Genomic DNA, 18,672 nt, shown 5'->3' on the forward strand with positions numbered 1-18,672 from the left:
GTGTAATACGTCAACATTGAACTAGGAAGCGGCTATCTCCGACTAATCAAGGGAGACGCGGAGTAGTCTCGTATCTCCGGTACAAAAGTTGAAAGCAGAAGAGTTGTAGGTTAATTTGGTTCTTACAGCTTTTAGATGCTATATCTCTCTCTATCGAAATAGCTTGAGCGGAAAATTCCATATCGCAATTCCGCAAGATGGCACCATCACAATTATCGCAGCTGAAAGCTGCTCTGAGTACAGCTGGGCTCAACAATAAGAGCTATTCTAAAAAGGACAAAAAAGCATATAAGAAAGGGGGTGCTAGGGAGATTGATCGAGCCAAGAAGAATGATAGATTGGAAGAGATCAGGAGGAGTCTGAATAAGTTCGATGAGCGAGAGACCAAAGTGAGTCAGCGTTGAAGAGTGAGAGTAGACTTTAGCTGAGCCTAGTGAAAGGTTAAACATGATGTTGGGGGAAGGAATCTCAAAGGTGTTACCGGGCGACCAAGTTCAAGTAAACAAGCTGGTTTGGAACAGGTAAGTCGGCTGTTCAGAGTCTCCAAAATACCATCGCTGAAACGTAATTGCAGCGAAAGAAAAGTTTGTTACCGGAACATCAACTGCGTGATCATACAGGTACATTCCGAGACCGAAGATTCGGTGAAAATGATCCATCTTTATCACTTGAAGATCGAATGTTAGAAAGATATACAAGAGAAAGACAAAGGGGACAAGGAAAGAAGGGTCTGTTCAACATTGAAGATGAAGATAATGGTCTTGATGGATTTGATGAGGGTTTTGCTCTTGGTGGACTCACACATGGAGGAAGAAGCGTAATGGACTTACCAGGAGATGATTTCGATGCTCAAGGGTTTGGTGAGAACGATGATGACGATGATAATGACAAGGGACGAGTGGATAGGCGGACCGTCAATAAAGTTCATTTCGGTGGATTTGACGGTGAAGAAGACGAGGAAGAATTGGTGAGTATCAGACTCTACATTACTGTATGCAGCTGGCTGATGTATCGCATAGCATGAGAGGAAGAAGAGTAAAGCGGAAGTCATGAATGAGATTATCGCAAAGAGTAAAGCTCACAAGGTCAGTCAATCCTCTTCGTAATCTCCTACTCAGCTGATCTCGGCTCCTTGTGATAGTATGAAAGGCAACAAGAGAAAGAAGCCGACGATGAGTTGCGAGATGCTCTTGATGATGATCTTGATGATCTTCGAGCATTATTAGAAGAAAGTGCACCTGCGGGTCCAGCAGCCTCAAATTTTGCCAGTACCTCTCGACAATCCGCTTCCGCTGCTAAAGCTGCGATCCCAGAGGAAGATGTAGACTATGATCAAGTGGTTAGAAGTTTGGCTTTTGACTCTAGAGCCAAACCCAAAAATCGCACAAAGACGGAAGAAGAGTTAGCTTTGGAAGAGAAAGAAATATTGGAAAAAGCTGAAGCTAAGCGATTAAGACGAATGAGGGGAGAGAGTGTTAGCGATGATGAAGACGGTGAAGGCTCTAGGAAGAAGAGAAAGACAGATGGTAAAAAGCCTGATGCGGATGATTTGGGAGATGATTATGTGGAAGATGATCTGCTTGGTCCGGGTGTAACTCTGGAAGATATCGAAAAATTGTCTGTCCCCTCAGATCAAGAGGCTGATGATGATGTCGAAGAGGACGACAGCGAAGAGGAACATGAAGAGGACGAAGACGGCGAAGATGAAGACGACGACGAAATGGAAGATGACGAAGATAGTGAAATGGGATCAGATATTGAAGATCTTGATGACGAAGATATACCGGAACTTGTCGAGGCCGGTGATGACGAGCTCGAAGAAGTCATAGTCAAGAAAAGCAAGGGCAAGAAAGCAGCGCGAGGCGAAAAGACCAAAGAAATACCGTTCACCTTCCCGTGCCCAACCAGCATAGAAGAATTTGAAGATATAATGGAAGATCTTGAGGATTCTGCTCTGCCCATTGTGGTACAACGTATACGGGCTTTGCATCATCCTAGTCTGGCTGCGGGAAACAAGGAGAAACTGCAGGTGAGCTCAAGGTCTTTCTCTCATGGTGGTCAGACATTCTATTGACACTGCCTACTTAGGAATTCCTTGGTGTTCTAATGGACTACATACTCATACTTGCTTCTCGACCTGTTCCTCCATTTGAGCTCATTTCTGCTCTCACTCCTCATGTCGTCGCCCTGGTCAAACTTAACGCGATCACAGCTGCAAGTCACTTTGTTGACAAGCTGAAACTCATGCAAAAGAATCTGACAAGAGGATTGGCGAAAGGTCCCTCACAAAAAACTTCAAAAACATTTCCAGGCTGTCCTGAACTTGTTCTGCTTCGTCTGATCGGATCAATCTGGTCTACCAGTGATTTCTCGCATCCTGTCGTCGCTCCGGCTGTACTTCTTATGGGTCAGTATTTGGGTCAAAGTAGGATAAGATCTACTTCAGATTTGGCTTCTGGTTTATTTTTATGCTCAATCTTATCCCAGGTAAGTTATTGAGTGCTGATTGCGAGCATCCAGCTAACTGTCGCTCCAGTACGAATCGCTATCAAATCGAATTTTGCCTGAAGCGGTTAATTTCGTTGCATCATCCATTCTCTCCCTCTTACCCAGACGAAAAGGTTTTGAAGTAAACACCACATACCCAGATTCGAAAGCCAACGATGTCAATTTATATGTTGATTCTAGTGCGACTGCTGTACCAAAACAACCAGTCAATCTCCCTGAAGCGATTAATTCCGCTCATGCCGACCTATCATCGGAGCAAGTAGAACAAACCAAGGTAGACCTACTCGTGGTAGCTTTCAAGCTATCTCAAACTTTTGCTACGCTATACTCCTCATTAGAAGCTTTTATCGAAATTATCGAACCTCTCACTAAAGTCATTGAGGGATCACGAGTGGCCAAATTATCTCAAGAGCTAAAGGTGAGTAATATCATGCATATCAACGTAAGTTACCATGTGGTCGGGAGCTGATTTTGGAATCATAGACAATACACGCATCAACCTATAATTCTTTGATACGTTCATTAAAACATTCAAAAGCATCTAGAAGACCTTTAACATTACAATCACATAAACCAATTCCAATTGCATCTTATGCACCTAAATTCGAAGAAAACTTTGCACCTGATAAAAGATATGATCCAGATGTTGAAAGAAATGCTACATCAAAATTAAAAGCATTATATAAGAAAGAAAGAAAAGGTGCAATTAGAGAACTTAGAAAAGATAATAGATTTTTGGCAGGTGAAAAAGCTCGTGAACAAGCTGAAAAAGATAAAGAATATAATAATAGAATGAAAAAAGTTGAAGGTAGTTTGAATGTTGAAAGAGCTGAAGAAAAAGAAATGGAAAGGTGAGTTATACTTTTACATTAATATAAGTAACATGTGATGAGAAATTGATTTTTTGGTTAATAATTTAGGGAAAAACAAAGAGAGAGAAAACGTGCAGGTAGAGGTTAAGGTTCGTTAGAATGTAATTTACTTTATACATGAATAACAATCTTATATGTATATTTTTACAATTTCCGCACGAATAATATTGGAATATATCGCATTTATACTAAAAAAGAAATTCTATTCCCATTCATATAGACTTCCTGAACCAAATACACCCTAGCACCTGCAGTTTTTACTCTAGCTCTATCAATAAGTTTTTTACCATTTCCATCTTTATTAGGAATTAAAAAATTATTATTATCAATTTTACATTTACATCCACATTTTTCACATTCATTATCAATAAAATTTGAAGAAGAAGAAGAAGAAGAAGAAGATTTTGAATTTAATTGAATTAATTGATCTTTCAATTCACGTATTTGTGATTCAAATTCACTTTGTTTTATTTTCCAAATTTTTTGATTATTTTTCAATTTTTCTTTTAATTTTTCATTTATTAATTGTTCTTCTTTAAAATCTTGATTTTGATTTTGATTTTGATTTTGATTTTGATTTTGATTGTGATTTTGATTTTGGTTTATTGAAATTTCATGATTTATTAAAGTTTTGTTTATTGAATTATTTATAATTGTTTGATTATTTTCAATTAAAAATTCAGAATCATTTTGATTTTTGATATTTAATAAATTTGGTTTACCTGAACAAGTTACTAAATAATCAACGGGTAATCTACTTGAAAAATTCATACTAATTGGTCTTAATTCTAATTTATGTTTAATTTCTAATTTTTCATTTTCATCTTGTCTTAAATCATTCAAAGAATCTTCGATATTGTTATTTAATTTATTATTGTTACTATTGTTATTAAGTTTTTTAAAAGATGTTGAAAATTTTAATCCAGATGGAGTTGGCCAAACAGCACTTTCACTATTTAAATTATTATTTTCATTCGTATTAGACCAAATTGAAGATCTACCAATTTCTTTATTTTTTAAATTTGATGGAGTTATCATTCCAATAGGTAAAGGAGGTATATTAATATTTGATTTTTCTAATTTATTCGTATTTGAATTATTGTTGTTATTGAATAAACGCATTATACCTGATTTTTTACTTTTTATTTTATTTCCATTTCCATTTCTATTTTCATTTAAATATAAAGGTGAAGAAGAAGAAATACTACATGATGTAATAGGTCTTAATTGATTAATTGGTATTTCATCAGGAATAGGTGGAATTGAAATTTGAGTTAAAGGTCTTTTATTTTCAATAATAATACCAGATATAGATCGAGTTAAATTCATACTTTGTTGTTGTGATTTGTATTTAAGTCTTTCTCTTTCTTGAGCTGCTTCTAAAGTGATTAAACCAAATCCTGGTGAACCTGAATTTATAAGTGGTCTATCATTTTTATTTATCAAATTATTAGGTGTTAAACATGTATTTTTAATTGTATTTGATGGTGAATTTGATTTCCCAATTGAGGTTTTTGAAAATAAATATTCTTCAGTTTCATGATATGTTTCTATACGATTATTATGTACAGATCCTTCTCGAATTTGAGAATTTGTAAAAGTTTGAAAAGTTAATGTAGGAGAATTATTATTTTTTGAATAAGAAGAATTACTCTTCAATCTAGGAGTTAAAGGTAAATTTCTATCTTCTGAAATTGTTGAAGAATTTGATGATGATGACGATGATGTAGTACACGATGATGATGATGATGAAATTGGATTACTTGATAAATTTATTCCAGAATTAGAAGGTATAAGATATTTTTCATTTGTATTTGTATTGACATTAACATTTGAAAAAGGTGAAACACCTAATATTTGAGCTAAATTACGTTTTGTATATGATATATCTTGATCTAATATATTCATATTTGTATTGATATCATTTCTTTGATCTCGATCTCGATCTCTTGATTTGGAAATTGAATTATTAGTAGATTGAGAAACAGCATTAATTACTTTATTAGCATGTTTACTAAATCCACTAAACATATCTGCTGATCCAACTATAGTTGCACCTAAATTTAAATTAAGATTTGAACTTTTTATTGTACATTGAGATGTATTATTTGAAGGTATTCTTTGATGAATCATTTCCCATTTAGTATTATCTTCTTCTTCCCATGGTACTTTTGTATATTTTCTAACTTTTGGTCCACCAACCATTGACATTCTTCTTGGATCTTCTTCTTCTTCTTCTTCTATATCATCTTCTAAATTATCATCTTGATCATTTTCATTTTCAGAAATTCTAGAATATATATTACCTTTATTTATATTATTATTTTTCCCAATATAATTATAATAAATATCATTTGTTTCAGATAAAATTTGTAATTTTTTTGACGAATTTATCATTTGATTTCTAGGTGAAAATTGATTGTGACCTGTTCTAGAATATAAAGAAGGTGAAGAAGTTGTAGGTGATATTTCCATATTTGAAGGAGGTATTAATGAAGATGGAGAACTAAATTCTTGATTATAAAATGTGTTATTATTTGTAAATGTTGTAATAGTTTGTGAAAATGGTATAGAAGAAATTGCGTTGGCTCGATTTTGTATCAAATTGTTTATGGTGATAGAAGAATCGTTGTAATTGGACATGTCGTCAAACGTTTCAACTCCAACTCCCACAAAATAAAGAAAAAAAGACAGTCAATAAATTAAATCTGGAGTAAACAAAGAGATACAACATGTAAACCAAAGCGAAAAGACGAAAAATAAATAATCGAAATGTTTTAGCGTGATTAGTATGTATGTATCTTGTTAGATCTCCTTGCGAATCTGAATCTTACCTCTGGTTTACCGACATTAAATTGGTTGTTGATGTAATTCAATTGTATGACTATCAGCCTCCTAGTTCGGTTGTCTCACTTATTTGATCGAGTCCATTCAGATATTTCTGATTATCAATCATTTTTCGCGTCCAGCCAGCATTGTAACTTGCAGATCAAGCCACAGCCCATCTGTACGTTTAGCGTGAGAACGTTGTAGTAAATCAATATAAATCGTAATGTTAGTCGGATTTGATGTCTAGGGGTATGATGCATGATTTAACGAAATGAAGGTAGATGCGTATGTGTACGAAAATGTCCCCCAGACTCCGGATGATCCACACGAAATAGCGAAATGTAATGTATTATTCTATACAGCCCATCTAGTTGGCAGGTTTTCGAGAAATCCACAAAGCCATTGGACTTAGAATTATTGCTCAGTCAGCTATGAGAGACGAGAATGATCATGCGGCTGTACTCACGTGAAGAGCTTGGTTCTTCCACCAGCGACAAGAGCATTGGCAGCAACAACGAGTGACTCTCCGACACTATGTGTACCTTTTGGTACGAATCCGACTTTCTCAAGCGCCCATACAGCATTTTGAGTGACAAAGATACCCATCTTACTGGTTCTCCAACAGGTGAACACTAAGGCGCTAATCAGTACTGAATTGATTGTCCAAGCAGAAGATACTCACTATCCCAGACAGTTTGAGCTTTCCAGATGTCACCCTCTAGAGGGTAGTACCATGGTACAACGTCTCCTCCTATCGCGTGATGAGTATTCGGTCAGCGGAAAAGTATTTCCACTTTATGGTACAAACTCACGGTCGGCAAGATCCTCCTCGTGTTCAATTTCGAATCCAACAGTCTTCAAGGCGTTTCTAGCAGCGGTCAAGTTTCTCATTTCTGGGATACCATCTCCGACCTGCACATATACGTTAATCCTTCCTTCCCAGCGGCAATTCGACGATTCTAGCTCACCTCAATACCATGGGCAATTTCCTTATGCTTAGGGTTCGATGGGTCCCATTCGTCGGTCATACACCATTCGTAGACACCGAACTGCAGATGCGTTACATCAGCTAAGCGCTCCATCATGTCAAGCTGGCAGCTGATACTCACAACACCTCCTGGCTTGAGCACTTTGAAAATCTCTCCGTATATACCCTCGAAATTAGGTGCGTGACAAGTAGCTTCAATAGCGTAAACTGTTCAGGTTTACGCCGTTAACGCACATCCTCTGTTTTGCGCAGGATCAAGGATAAGATGTATGACTTACCAGCATCGAAAGAGTTCTCGCCAAATTGTTCACTCAATTTCATGAAATCACCTTTGACGAAAGAGACTTTATCACTCAAACCTGCTTTTTTAGTTTTATTGGTAGCTCGACCAATTTGGAAATCATTATTGTTCAATCCAACAATGGTAGCGTCAGAGAATCTTGAAATTTCTCTAGCTGGTCCACCGATACCACATCCTACATCTAATACTCTCATACCAGGTTTGAGGTGCATCATTGACGCAAGGTAGTGTTCGTGTCGGGCAAGCTGAAACGTTCATAATTAAGTTTCCGTTCATGCGCCTGACAGAGCGACATCATCTACTTACAGCTTGAAGGAAACCTTCTCCCTTATAAAATCGACAAAAGTGGAAAGACTCAGCTAAACAGATCATTGTCAGCTACCACAAAATGAATATATATCTTTACAGCTAACTTACCCCATCCATACTCGTAAAGCTCGGTAGCACCATCGTAATATCCTAATGCCAGTGTCAATCGATAAACCAGATTATACTGAGAGACGACTACTAACCATTGACAACCTCTGTATATTGGTCTAATCGGTTGGCTCTGTGGGACTCGTTATCATTGGCAGATTTCTGTTCCCAGAATTTGTTGTAGTTTGAAACACGGTCAGCGGAACGAGCGTCGGCAGGCATCTGAGCAATGGTAAGTTAGTCTGCGACTTTTGTCTGGAAAGAGCAATATATCTCACTTTGAGTAGTACTGTTGAAGTAAGGCGATAAGAAAGAGAGTTAACAGATTAAAGAATGTAGTTGATGATATGTTATAAGACCTATCAAAAGGCTATTCTATCGAACGATGGATGGGATGGTTTCCTTTTCTGTTACGCGCTTTGACTTTTTTGTTTACAAATAGGACCCTGATTTAACAGACACTTTCATCGTCCCATAAAAACCAAATAAAACAATAAAACAGAATACAATTTGACCACGTGTGATTACCACGCGAGCCCCCCGTGTTCATAGATTCACTGTACTGTACTATACATACCCTTCATATATTCAGCATGGACCTCTTTTAAGGTATATATTCCATTTCAGAGCGCTTCTACTTTAAGGATGCATCCCAGAATGGGCTGACTTAGCGGTATCATTACATTTGTTTCAGAATCACTGTGATTCTGTGAATATATGATAGGACGAAAATTCGACTACCGTTAGTTGAAGTTCAATCATGGACGAACATGATATTTGATTGATCATCAATTGCATTTAAAGCAAGTCACTTTACATGTACAAGCTCTGATCAAGCTTGTCAATTTCAATATTCTGCTTTGCCTTTCTAAAAGCAGGAATATATTGATTGATGAAGAGTACCATTTGGAAGGTGAATTAGCCGATAATATAAGTACAATGCGAATCACCTTTTTGAAATTACGTGTGATCAAACATTATTGTTCTTCATGACTCTTGAGTTAAAGGCCAGCCCTTAGTAGGAGACGAATTATGACACAATACTTATTATTTAGAATACATAGTAAGAGTGCGATTGTGGATAAGACCTCTTTCATTTTCCCTCTCATGTTCCTGCTGAACCATCCGGGTGGATTTGGATATCCTGGTATAGCGGTAGTATTTATGCATGAGTACAATTTGGTACCTTCGCGAATTTCATCTAGGTATAATTAGCTTTGCGACGGAAAAGCTTGAAATCAAGCGATGAAAATAGAACAATAGATCCTTGGCAAATGATGACGGACTGTTAAAAGCTAATTTAGGCTCGGTTAAATCGCCAAAATATGCCAGGTAATGACAAAATTCTTATTTTTTCAATGACCGATCACACGATAGATACGAGTTTCCTCGACTCATTGAGGTTTAAGTTGATATCTCAACTCATGTTATATTATATTTGTATTCGTTCATGTAGAACATTCCTTGTATATATACTCCATCTCTCAGCAGGAGAAGACGCCCAATCGCACCTGTGTTTGAATAATCATTTCTCCCTCGACTCGGAAACCGACAAAGGTGAATTATCTATCAACTAAAATTGAACAAATACTCAAGTCATTGAAGGTCACATAACCTGTTTATAGGAATTAAAAAGTCGATCAAATCACAATATCTTGAGTGAGAATAGTAGATACAATGAAAGAACGACCAGGTGTTGAAAATGCTTTAGCTACTATTGGAGCTGTATTTTGGATGATTCAAATTATACCTCAAATTATAAAATCTCATAGATCAAAATCAACAACAGGTTTATCAGCTGGATTAATGTTGTGAGTAAATTTTTTGTTTTTTGAATCATTGATTATTATGATTTCATTATCTCTGTATTTTTAGTAGTAAGAAATTAAATGAAAGCTAAAGTATAATTTATAGTATTTGGGCATTAGCTTCAATATTTTTAGGATCATATCTTGTTGCTCAAAAATTATCAATTCCATTACAAATTCAACCTCAAGCTTTTGGTGTATTAGCTTCAATTTCAACTGCTCAAATTTTATATTATTCACATAATTGGTCAAAGAGAAAAACAATTTTATTTCTCATAAGTTTTAATTTATTTTTTGCAGGTTTTGAAACTGGTAGTGTATTTGCACTTTGGGTAAGTAATGTTTGTTTTGTTTTATTTCTATTCTTTTAATTTGATATCGAAACTTTTTATATTTACTATTTTTTTGTTGTTGTTGATATAGGCCGGTCAAGATCATGGAATTGAATGGCCAATTCAAATGTATGGATATATTGCAGCTGTATTACTTGCAATAGCTTTAGCGTGAGTATTAAATATTATTATATATCAAAAGAAAAATAAATATAATAAAAATTTAAAAATTGCTTACAATTATTTTATCAATTGGGTTTTAAAAGTCCACAATATTATGAAATTTATAAATTTAAAGAAGTTTTAGGAATTTCAATGACTTTTTTAATTGTTGATACTTTAGGTGGTGTATTTAGTTTATCAAGTTTATTTTGTAGATCAAAATTAGATATTGCAGGATTGGTGAGTTTCATTGTGATTTAATTCAACTTCTATCTCATGTTTTGAAATGAGTTTCTTTCTTTTTAGTTTAGTCAAATTGAATTAAAAAAAAAAACGAGCTGACATTGATGTGTTTTTTTTTAATCTTGGAAAATAGGTATCATACGCTCTTGTTGTTGTTTTAGATAGTATAGTTATATTATTAGCTATAATACTTAATCCAATTGCAAGAAGAAGAAGGAGAAAAGAAGGTAAATCTGAAAATATAAATGATCAATTAAATATAATTGAAAATGGTGATGCTCCTAATCAATCTGAAGAAATAAATAAACCTCCAACTGTAACGGGTGATGGTATGGGTGAAGGATTAGGAAAGAGTATTTCTGCTCAAGAAAGGGAGAAGGAATTAGCAAATGTTGAAATTGAAAAACAAGCTAAATTGCAAGAGACATCACGATAAGAAATAAAAAAATCAAAATATACACCTGTTTAACTTACAATTTAGAATAAATAGAAGGATATCGGTTTGCTATTATAATCAACCATTAACTTTCATTGTACAGTATAATTACATATTGCAAAACGCAACATAAATAGAATCGCATAGCATATTCAGCTCATCGGATACCCATGAATTATTGCATAGTCAAATCTCATGCATCATACCTAAAAATGTCATAAGATAAGTAACCTATAATGGTATATCATGAATCCACATCTATGAAACGCCCAAAGTTTTATTTATTTTATTGTCCATTTTCAATATAAAAAATTAAGACCAAAATCCATCTTACTTATTCTATTGATCGATCGCTCATTCAACTAAGAAGCATAGAATTCTATAACCAATCAAATCAATCAGCATCAGCATAAACACCTTATCCTTAAGTAGCCAAGCATAACCGCTCACTTTTGTTTATTTGATGAATCAACATATTTAAACTGAAAGCAGCTTGACCTTCAAACATATCTAATCTTTCTTTATTTTCATATTGAGCACCAAGTAAATCTTCCATTCTAATTTCATCTTCTCCCATGATACCACCTCCACCTGAAACTGATGAAGGACAGGATAATTCAAATTTGAATACTCCTACTTCATTTGATCCTATAACTATAAATAATTTATCGAATTGACGAGGTGAGAATTGATTAACCGACAGTAAAATACCTAAAACCCATGTACGTGAGTTACAGCTAAAACACAATAGGAAAATGGAACTCACGTTTTTCGTATAATTCCGCTGCTGTATATTTATAACTTCCAAATTTGGCTTGTTTACCTTGTCTTTGTTGACTCTTCTGATGTCGATATTGTTTACTCATAAACATAGGTTTCTTTTTACTAAAAGAGGTTCAAAGTGAAAATCAGCACAAATATCGCAAGTCATGTCCCGAGCTCCATAATCATTCGCCCACTCACCCCTTAGCTTGTAACTCAGCCATAGCTCCATCAATATAATCATGATAAGTCTTGATTTGACTCTCGTGATCTAGTTTTTTCTTACTCATATCTTCGTAAGCTTTGATCATTCCAGCCAAATTATCTTTTCTCATTTTCCTCAAATGATGCTTTTGTCGAATATCAGAAGATATCGAAACTAATAATCCTTGTAAATCATCTTCTCTGGATAATTTACCTGACCTTTCTAGTTTCATGCAGAATTCAATAGCTCGCGATTTAACTTCATGGAATGGTAAACTGCATAAAAAGACCTAGTAAGCCAGATACAAAGTGATACTTCAGCTAACAGAGTTCATTCCACTCACGATCGGATGCTTTCGATCTGATACATTTGCTCAGCCGGTGTAGGCGGTAATCCATGTTTAGCTAATCTAGCATTCTCAAGCGCTATATCCCGATGTACTTCTTCGATCCACATTTGCTCGTGTATCTCTTCTGGTCTAGTTACAAGTACATCGTACAGGGTTTTGCCAGTTTGCACTCGTAATACAGCTAATACATGTCGCTTTGCTTGAACCCAATCTGCCTTCTCCACTGCATCTGGATCTCCCGCTATAGCCCAAAGTCATTATCAGCTTATTCGTAAAGACCAATTTCGACATTATGTACGACAGCTGAAGCCAACTTACATTGCGGACCACCAAGCCGGTTAGTCAACCTCAGAGTCACGGTATTCTTACTCCTATCGTAATCGATGGGTGCACCTTCGAGTTCACGTAAAATGGCAGAGATGGGATCATTCTTGGTGCCGGCAGTCTATGGGAAACAGAAATGCTCATCAGCTAAAACTTATTCAGAATGCAGATTGATTGATCCAGTCTACTCACAATGACGGCTACATTATGTATGAGCGCGCTCAACGTTCCATATATATCATTACGGGTGATCTTGATAGGTTTCGCTTCAATAGTAGACTCAAACAACTCATGAGCATGGAATTGTCCTTCGGCATGTTCGACATCGGCCACTAGTACATCATTGACGTCAGCTTGTACCGCTCTCAGAATGAAGGCGAATATAGCTAACCATCTAATATCCACTCCCTGAATGGCATCGCAGAAGCGCTAATGAACGCTTCTAGCGGCGTTCGGACCAATCTTTGTTCAGGAGTATCTGTATATTGTTGGCCAGCCACATGAGTGACCAAATTAGCGATCTCAGCGAGGTTGCGCCTCTCTTGAGGTCCAACGCCGTCGGGCGCTAATCCATATTGTTCAGGAGCACTATAGGCCCTGTCAGCTCCATGAAGCGATAAAATTGCTCATGAGCTCACATGATAGCAGGTAAGATGAATGGTAATACGACTGTTCTAGCTACGACAGGTACAAGCTCTTCATCCGGGGCTTCGGGGAATTTAGTCTGAACAAGTCGCGGAGTCAGCTTCTATGCTGCCTATGCAATAGCTTCGCAGATTAGCATACCTGTAGTGCAAGTAACGCTTCTCTAGCCAGCAGTCTAATCGTATAAGGTAATCGTGCGTGCGTTTCAAGCAGGCCAGTTATTAAGAACTCCGTCAAAGCTCTCAACTCCTGAAGATCTGGGTTATTACTATGTATCAGCTTTCTTAAACCGAAGAACACAATCGAAACACATACTCCTTATAAAAATGGCTCGAGCTGTAGCATTCTCCTGTAGTATTTGATCGGCATTGCGGTCTCTGGGTAACTGTGACGGAACACCAGTGGCAGTCTCTTCAGCATTGATGATGTTTTGGTAGATCTGCGAAGGCCGATCAGCGACATCCTTTTGGTGAAGAAAACGAAATCGCATCAGGAAGCTTACTTTGACGGGGTCCGTACAGAGATCAAGTTCCGGCGCACCGACGATTCTCATGATATGATCATACAAAACATCTTGAATATAAGGTGTTAAAGTAGGCTTGATGTATTGCGCGGCAACGGAGATGATAGGGAATCGAGAGTGGGCCAGATCATGTAATGTCGGGGCCAAAAGGACCTCCTCGTGAACGGAGAGCTATTATCACAGTCAAAGCAGCATTAGAGGTCGTATTATCAGCCCAGATAAGAAGATACGGAATTTACCTGAAGTAATTTATGGAAAAGATACTCCTCTCTTCTCTCGTGACCAAAGCCGAAAAGTATCATGGTAACTCCTTCCAACAACCTCTTCTCTTTCTCCCCAGCTTCGTCGAGACTTGTCAGATGTCGCAGTAATCTTGAAATATATTCAGGTCTGGTTTGAAGCATGAAGAAAAGCTGTTCGAAAAGTTCCAATTTCCTTTGAGTTACTCTATCAAGATGTATCCCACCTGCATTACCAAAAGGATCATTGTTTCCCGTTGTGAAGCTGACTGAGCCGTCATTTGCCGATCGATGTTTTGCCCTTGCTAATTCCTGGAAACTCATCTTATTGTTTATGATCAAAGCTATTTTGGTGTCTAAATCTTTCACCTCCGTTTCTAGACCTTGGTTCTCTCTGATTAGATCGACGACTTGACCACGAAGAGCTTCTATACGAACTTGATCCGCAAAATCACTCTCCGTGTCATCTAAAAGGTGCATGTAGTTCTGGACCGTCGGCACATCCACATCATAACCTGTGACTAGTTTTTCGTACATTTGCCTTTGTACTCTTCCTCGCCACAATGCTTGAATTTTGACAATCTTATCAACATTCCGATGAATATAACTTGAATGGATATATAATCTTCTTCGGGCCAAGAAGCCCCTTACAAGTGATTGTAGGAAGACTAAAGCTCCCAGGGTTCGAGGCTCATGTAAATAGTCCCTCCATTCACGGTACTCTTGTCGTGCCAAATATCCTCTAGCAACAGCCTGGAAACCAATAACGTCTGGTTGTACAAATTCAAGCTTTTTCTTCTGTTCAGTATTTTGTTTCTTCGCTAATCTGGTTCTGAGGAACGCTTGAAGTCCACCGACTGATCCTGCCACTTCTACTTTGGCTAAAGCTTTTTGCATATTTTTGTGAGCTTGTTTTGCTAATCTACCGCGAGCGATGGCTTGTAAGGATGAGATAGCGGGTGCAACTTGTTGCAGAGTCGATGTGAAAGATCGCTTCTTTTGACGAGCCAGAACACCTCGACACACAGCCTGAATAGCAACAACATAGTCGGTCGCATCGTCCATCTTTTGCTCTTGGGCTTGTATCCGTCGTCTTACTAGCGCACCTCTTAGTTGGCTTTGAAGTGATGTGAAGGTAGCTACTTGACTGTGAATCTTGTGTTGTTGTTTTGCTGCTACCTGACGTTGTAGGCGACCACGTAACACAGCTTGAAGGGTCGAAACAGACTGGATGACTTCGGGTCCAGCAAGGACTTGTCGATAAGATTTTCGACCTCTTCGAGCAAGATGACCTCTCGATTGAGCTTGAACACCAACGATACTTCTAATCGATTTGTCGAGCCTGTTCTGCTCCAAAGACCGTCTAATCCGAGCGATCATTCCTCTTGCTTGGGCTTGAACACCGATGACAGCTTGATCAGAACTGTGAATGGCGTTGAGCTTCGCCGTCCATCTTCTCCTGGTTGTATGGCCCCGGGCTACAGCCTGGATGGCTCTCGCAAAACCTTGTAGCTGGCTTCGTTCTTGTCGCTCAGCTTTCAGATCTTGACGTATGAGAGCGGCTCGCGCTCGCGCTTGAAAGCGGACAATAATCGGTTCAGCGAGCTCCAATTGGGCGTGTGTCCTAGAGACATGCATACGAGCAAGTCGACCTCGCATATGTCGATGGAGATCGATGATCGAGGTTTCACATTCGAGCAGTTCCCGATCTCGTCCTAATCGCGAATCAGCCAATTTGCGGATAGCCCGGAAACGAATCGAACTCACGCTCATCTTCGGTTTCTGTCGGTTCCTCAGGCTCCCAGCTTGACTCTTTGGCCAAAGAATTACTTGCATCGCCGAAGTTAGGCATAGCCACGCCTTGAAGACCTTTCTGGGTAGCAGCCAGTTGATCGGCTGAGAAACACGTCAGAACCTGAAACCACACTTGGAATTAAATGTACAGCTGACTCACTAGTGAACTCGAATTGTCCAACCAAATTACCTATCCTTTGGGCCTTACCAAGCCTGGCGAGCAAATGGGACAAGATATGAATACAGAAGATTACCTTGGGTATGTTCTTCTTGTTATACAAATCAGTCAACTCGAAAATGAACGTCTGTAAGGTTTGGCTGATAAGTCGCATGTCTGGCTTATGAGGCAGGGTGAATGTTCAGCTTACCTCTGGCATGCTAACATTTCTGACGAAGTTGAGGAAATAATTGATATTATCCGATTGTTTGTAACGATGCTTCGATTCCTATGCTCGACACAAATATTCAGCGAGACTGGATGCTGGAAATGTTGCGCAAAGAAACGACTAACGGTCCATATCTTTCTCACAACGGCTTCGCCTTCGTATACTCTAGCTAGCTTAGCCAGGACTACACCATCTCTCAAACCTTCTTCCATCTCAGTCACACCAAAGGGCAATTCCTCTTCGAGACAGCCTTCTATCCACTGTTGCGCTTCACCGACGTGACACAAGTACTCGTATGCAGCTATAGCATGTCGGTGCTTATCCATCCAATTAGTCTGGGCCAATCGTCGTGAAGGTAGCGGAGCGGGTGCTACGGATGCTGAGGATGCGGAAGGCGGGAGACGGGATTTGGTCAACCGCAACCTATTCGACATACCTGTTTGGTGAACATCAGTTTATACTCTGTCCTCTGAAACTCTCTCGAGGCTGACGTACCGGTAACTCCATCTTCCTCATCATTGTTCATACCTCTGGCTGGTAAACTGCCTACAGCACTCATCAAACCTTTCATTTCTGCGCCGGTCAGTTCGGGGCGAGGCGATGTTGGCCCAATTGAATTACCGATAGTCGATTTCGGTGTATATGGCATATATGCTGATCGCCTCTTCGTGTTCGGTGTAGAAGGTACAGAGGGCCGAGTGGGAAGCTGATTTTGCGAAGTAGACGGGACAAGGATTTCTAAAGATTTCTTATTTCGCATTGTACCGCCTGGAGTTGAAGGGCTTTTGAGTTCTGCCTTTCTATCCTGAACTGGTGTTGGCGGCGTGTTTTCTTCTTCTTCGAATTTCGGTATCTCAGAGCTTTTGCCAAGAGTGGACGGAACTCTTCTACCTTCCGATGAAAGCTTAGTGTGACTTTCCTCGCCTCCTGATGCGATTCTGGGCAAATGCCTACCCAATCTCCTTCTATCCGTCTTGCTAATTGATCCGTATTTGTCTTTACCTGGTGCAGCGGGTAGATCGAGACCATCCTCTTTTGGAGGTGCGGATGTCGATGCCGAGAGGCCTGATGGGATATATCGAGATGATAATGTTGCTGTCGGAGCTGTGACGATTGATCGGTATGCCGAACGAGACATAGTTGAATTACCCGTATGATCCGCTGTCGGAGGTGCAGTAGCAAAAGCCATTGTCTTTGAAGAGTTGGAGAGCATACTTGCGTCGGCATTATCGACTGGGGGACTAAACACATCCGCGGATGATGAAGGTTTGCTCGTGGAAGTTCCGCCAAATTCTGATGATACCACCGAATTATCTACCTTTCGTGGTTCCGCAGGAGCTTGGTTAGTACCTGCTTTTGCTTTTTCTCTAGCATCTCTCCGTCTAAGTGCATTGGCTTTAGCTATGGCCAGCCTCTCCTCTACTGTTTGACCTCTTACAGATGGCGCAGAACTCTCGCCAGTGGGATTGGGCGAAATCATTGAAGCGTAAGAAGAAACTGCGGGTGAGTTCGGGCGATCGTTTGTACCTGAGACTATAGAGGGCGTTGGAGCTGAAGAGGCGGATCGATTGGAGGTGATTGACGGGGTTCTAGCAGAATCAAAGTTGCTTGCGCCGTAAACGGTATTTCTCTTGGCTGCTCTTTGTGCCATATAAGCACTCCTGTACTTGGAAATACCAGTGTCGGTTGTGTCGTTCGTCGCTGTAGTCACCACCGACGAGCCGGTCTGATCTGGTACAATGGAAGCACTGGAAGCTTGTGAGAATGTTCGTGCTGCGGAAGGTGTATTTCCCGATGAAGATAATGTAGGAGAAGCAGGGAGAGGCGGAGAAAAAGTGGAACTTTTAACAGAACGAGGGGTATGTGGAGTGGACTCTTCCCCGGTATTGTTAATTTGATCGATCTTCGCTTGCCATTGATTTCTGACTAGATCAACAGATTTGCTTGACTTGGCGTGTCCTGGTCTTCCGCCCATCCCAAGTCCTAATCCCACACCTCTGCCTGAGCCTAATCTTGCCTTTCCCATTTCATCTCCTGCGGTAGGCGGAGAACCGTTATCCACTACCATCTTAGCTACTGCTCTTCGAATCGGTGTTGATGGCGGTGAGGTCGGTCTGTCATCATCTACTATCGAAGCTAAAGATGTATAAGCTGTTGAAGCAGACAGGGAGTTGGGCGTGTGTCGTAATCCACCTGCGACATGTCTATCACTTGTAGGTGTCCTATTGTTGAGTATCCTAGTCTGGTATGAAAATATACTTGGTGATCTACCTAAGCCTGATGATGAGCGAGGTGGCGATACCTCGGTAGGCTGATCCGACTTTCCGGACATTATGATGGTTGAGTCGTTGTTTAGTTGTCGTGTATTGATTATCTTGATGCTGTCGTTATTGTCGTTGACCCAAATTCGCTTGTCATTGCTTCAGATCTGATAATCAGATGGTGAAGAGAGAAAGATTAGCAAGAGGTTAACATATTGTCCATGTCTTTTGATGTTCCAGTCAATGATAAATGATGATAATGTCAATGCGTAAAATACACAGTCATCA

The 18,672-nt window shown here is 39.0% G+C and overlaps 5 protein-coding genes across 5 annotated transcripts; 2 read left to right on the top strand and 3 right to left on the bottom strand.

Annotated features, from left to right (window-relative positions):
• Positions 1–197: 197 nt before the first annotated feature.
• Positions 198–3,468, top strand: I206_103402 (uncharacterized protein; the record flags this gene model as incomplete). Its single annotated transcript, XM_019153364.1, has 9 exons — positions 198–389; positions 441–521; positions 575–967; positions 1,020–1,085; positions 1,142–2,029; positions 2,089–2,487; positions 2,537–2,926; positions 2,992–3,359; positions 3,429–3,468. The coding sequence occupies 9 exons, from the start codon at positions 198–200 to the stop codon at positions 3,466–3,468; spliced, it is 2,817 nt and encodes a 938-aa protein (XP_019013525.1).
• Positions 3,469–3,582: 114 nt separating this feature from the next.
• I206_103403 (uncharacterized protein) lies at positions 3,583–6,023 on the bottom strand (the record flags this gene model as incomplete). Its single annotated transcript, XM_070202757.1, has 2 exons — positions 3,583–3,605; positions 3,668–6,023. The coding sequence occupies 2 exons, from the start codon at positions 6,021–6,023 to the stop codon at positions 3,583–3,585; spliced, it is 2,379 nt and encodes a 792-aa protein (XP_070058858.1).
• Positions 6,024–6,576: 553 nt separating this feature from the next.
• On the bottom strand, positions 6,577–8,137 carry I206_103404 (uncharacterized protein; the record flags this gene model as incomplete). Its single annotated transcript, XM_019153362.1, has 10 exons — positions 6,577–6,616; positions 6,676–6,841; positions 6,892–6,960; positions 7,022–7,121; positions 7,178–7,258; positions 7,319–7,404; positions 7,476–7,743; positions 7,805–7,857; positions 7,916–7,957; positions 8,011–8,137. The coding sequence occupies 10 exons, from the start codon at positions 8,135–8,137 to the stop codon at positions 6,577–6,579; spliced, it is 1,032 nt and encodes a 343-aa protein (XP_019013523.1).
• A 1,455-nt stretch (positions 8,138–9,592) lies between these two features.
• On the top strand, positions 9,593–10,896 carry I206_103405 (uncharacterized protein; the record flags this gene model as incomplete). Its single annotated transcript, XM_019153361.1, has 5 exons — positions 9,593–9,726; positions 9,830–10,055; positions 10,147–10,226; positions 10,322–10,457; positions 10,594–10,896. 5 exons carry the CDS (start codon positions 9,593–9,595, stop codon positions 10,894–10,896), a joined length of 879 nt encoding a protein of 292 aa, XP_019013522.1.
• Positions 10,897–11,320: 424 nt separating this feature from the next.
• Positions 11,321–18,455, bottom strand: I206_103406 (uncharacterized protein; the record flags this gene model as incomplete). The annotated part of the gene is made up of 17 exons (XM_019153360.1): positions 11,321–11,607; positions 11,663–11,781; positions 11,860–12,138; positions 12,207–12,453; positions 12,531–12,657; positions 12,729–12,868; positions 12,928–13,124; positions 13,175–13,260; positions 13,323–13,438; positions 13,497–13,620; positions 13,684–13,875; positions 13,944–15,658; positions 15,711–15,839; positions 15,898–16,042; positions 16,106–16,183; positions 16,249–16,559; positions 16,619–18,455. 17 exons carry the CDS (start codon positions 18,453–18,455, stop codon positions 11,321–11,323), a joined length of 6,129 nt encoding a protein of 2,042 aa, XP_019013521.1.
• Positions 18,456–18,672: the final 217 nt, after the last annotated feature.

Source organism: Kwoniella pini, chromosome 4 (genome assembly GCF_000512605.2).
Source record: "Kwoniella pini CBS 10737 chromosome 4, complete sequence".
Lineage (NCBI taxonomy): Eukaryota > Fungi > Basidiomycota > Tremellomycetes > Tremellales > Cryptococcaceae > Kwoniella > Kwoniella pini.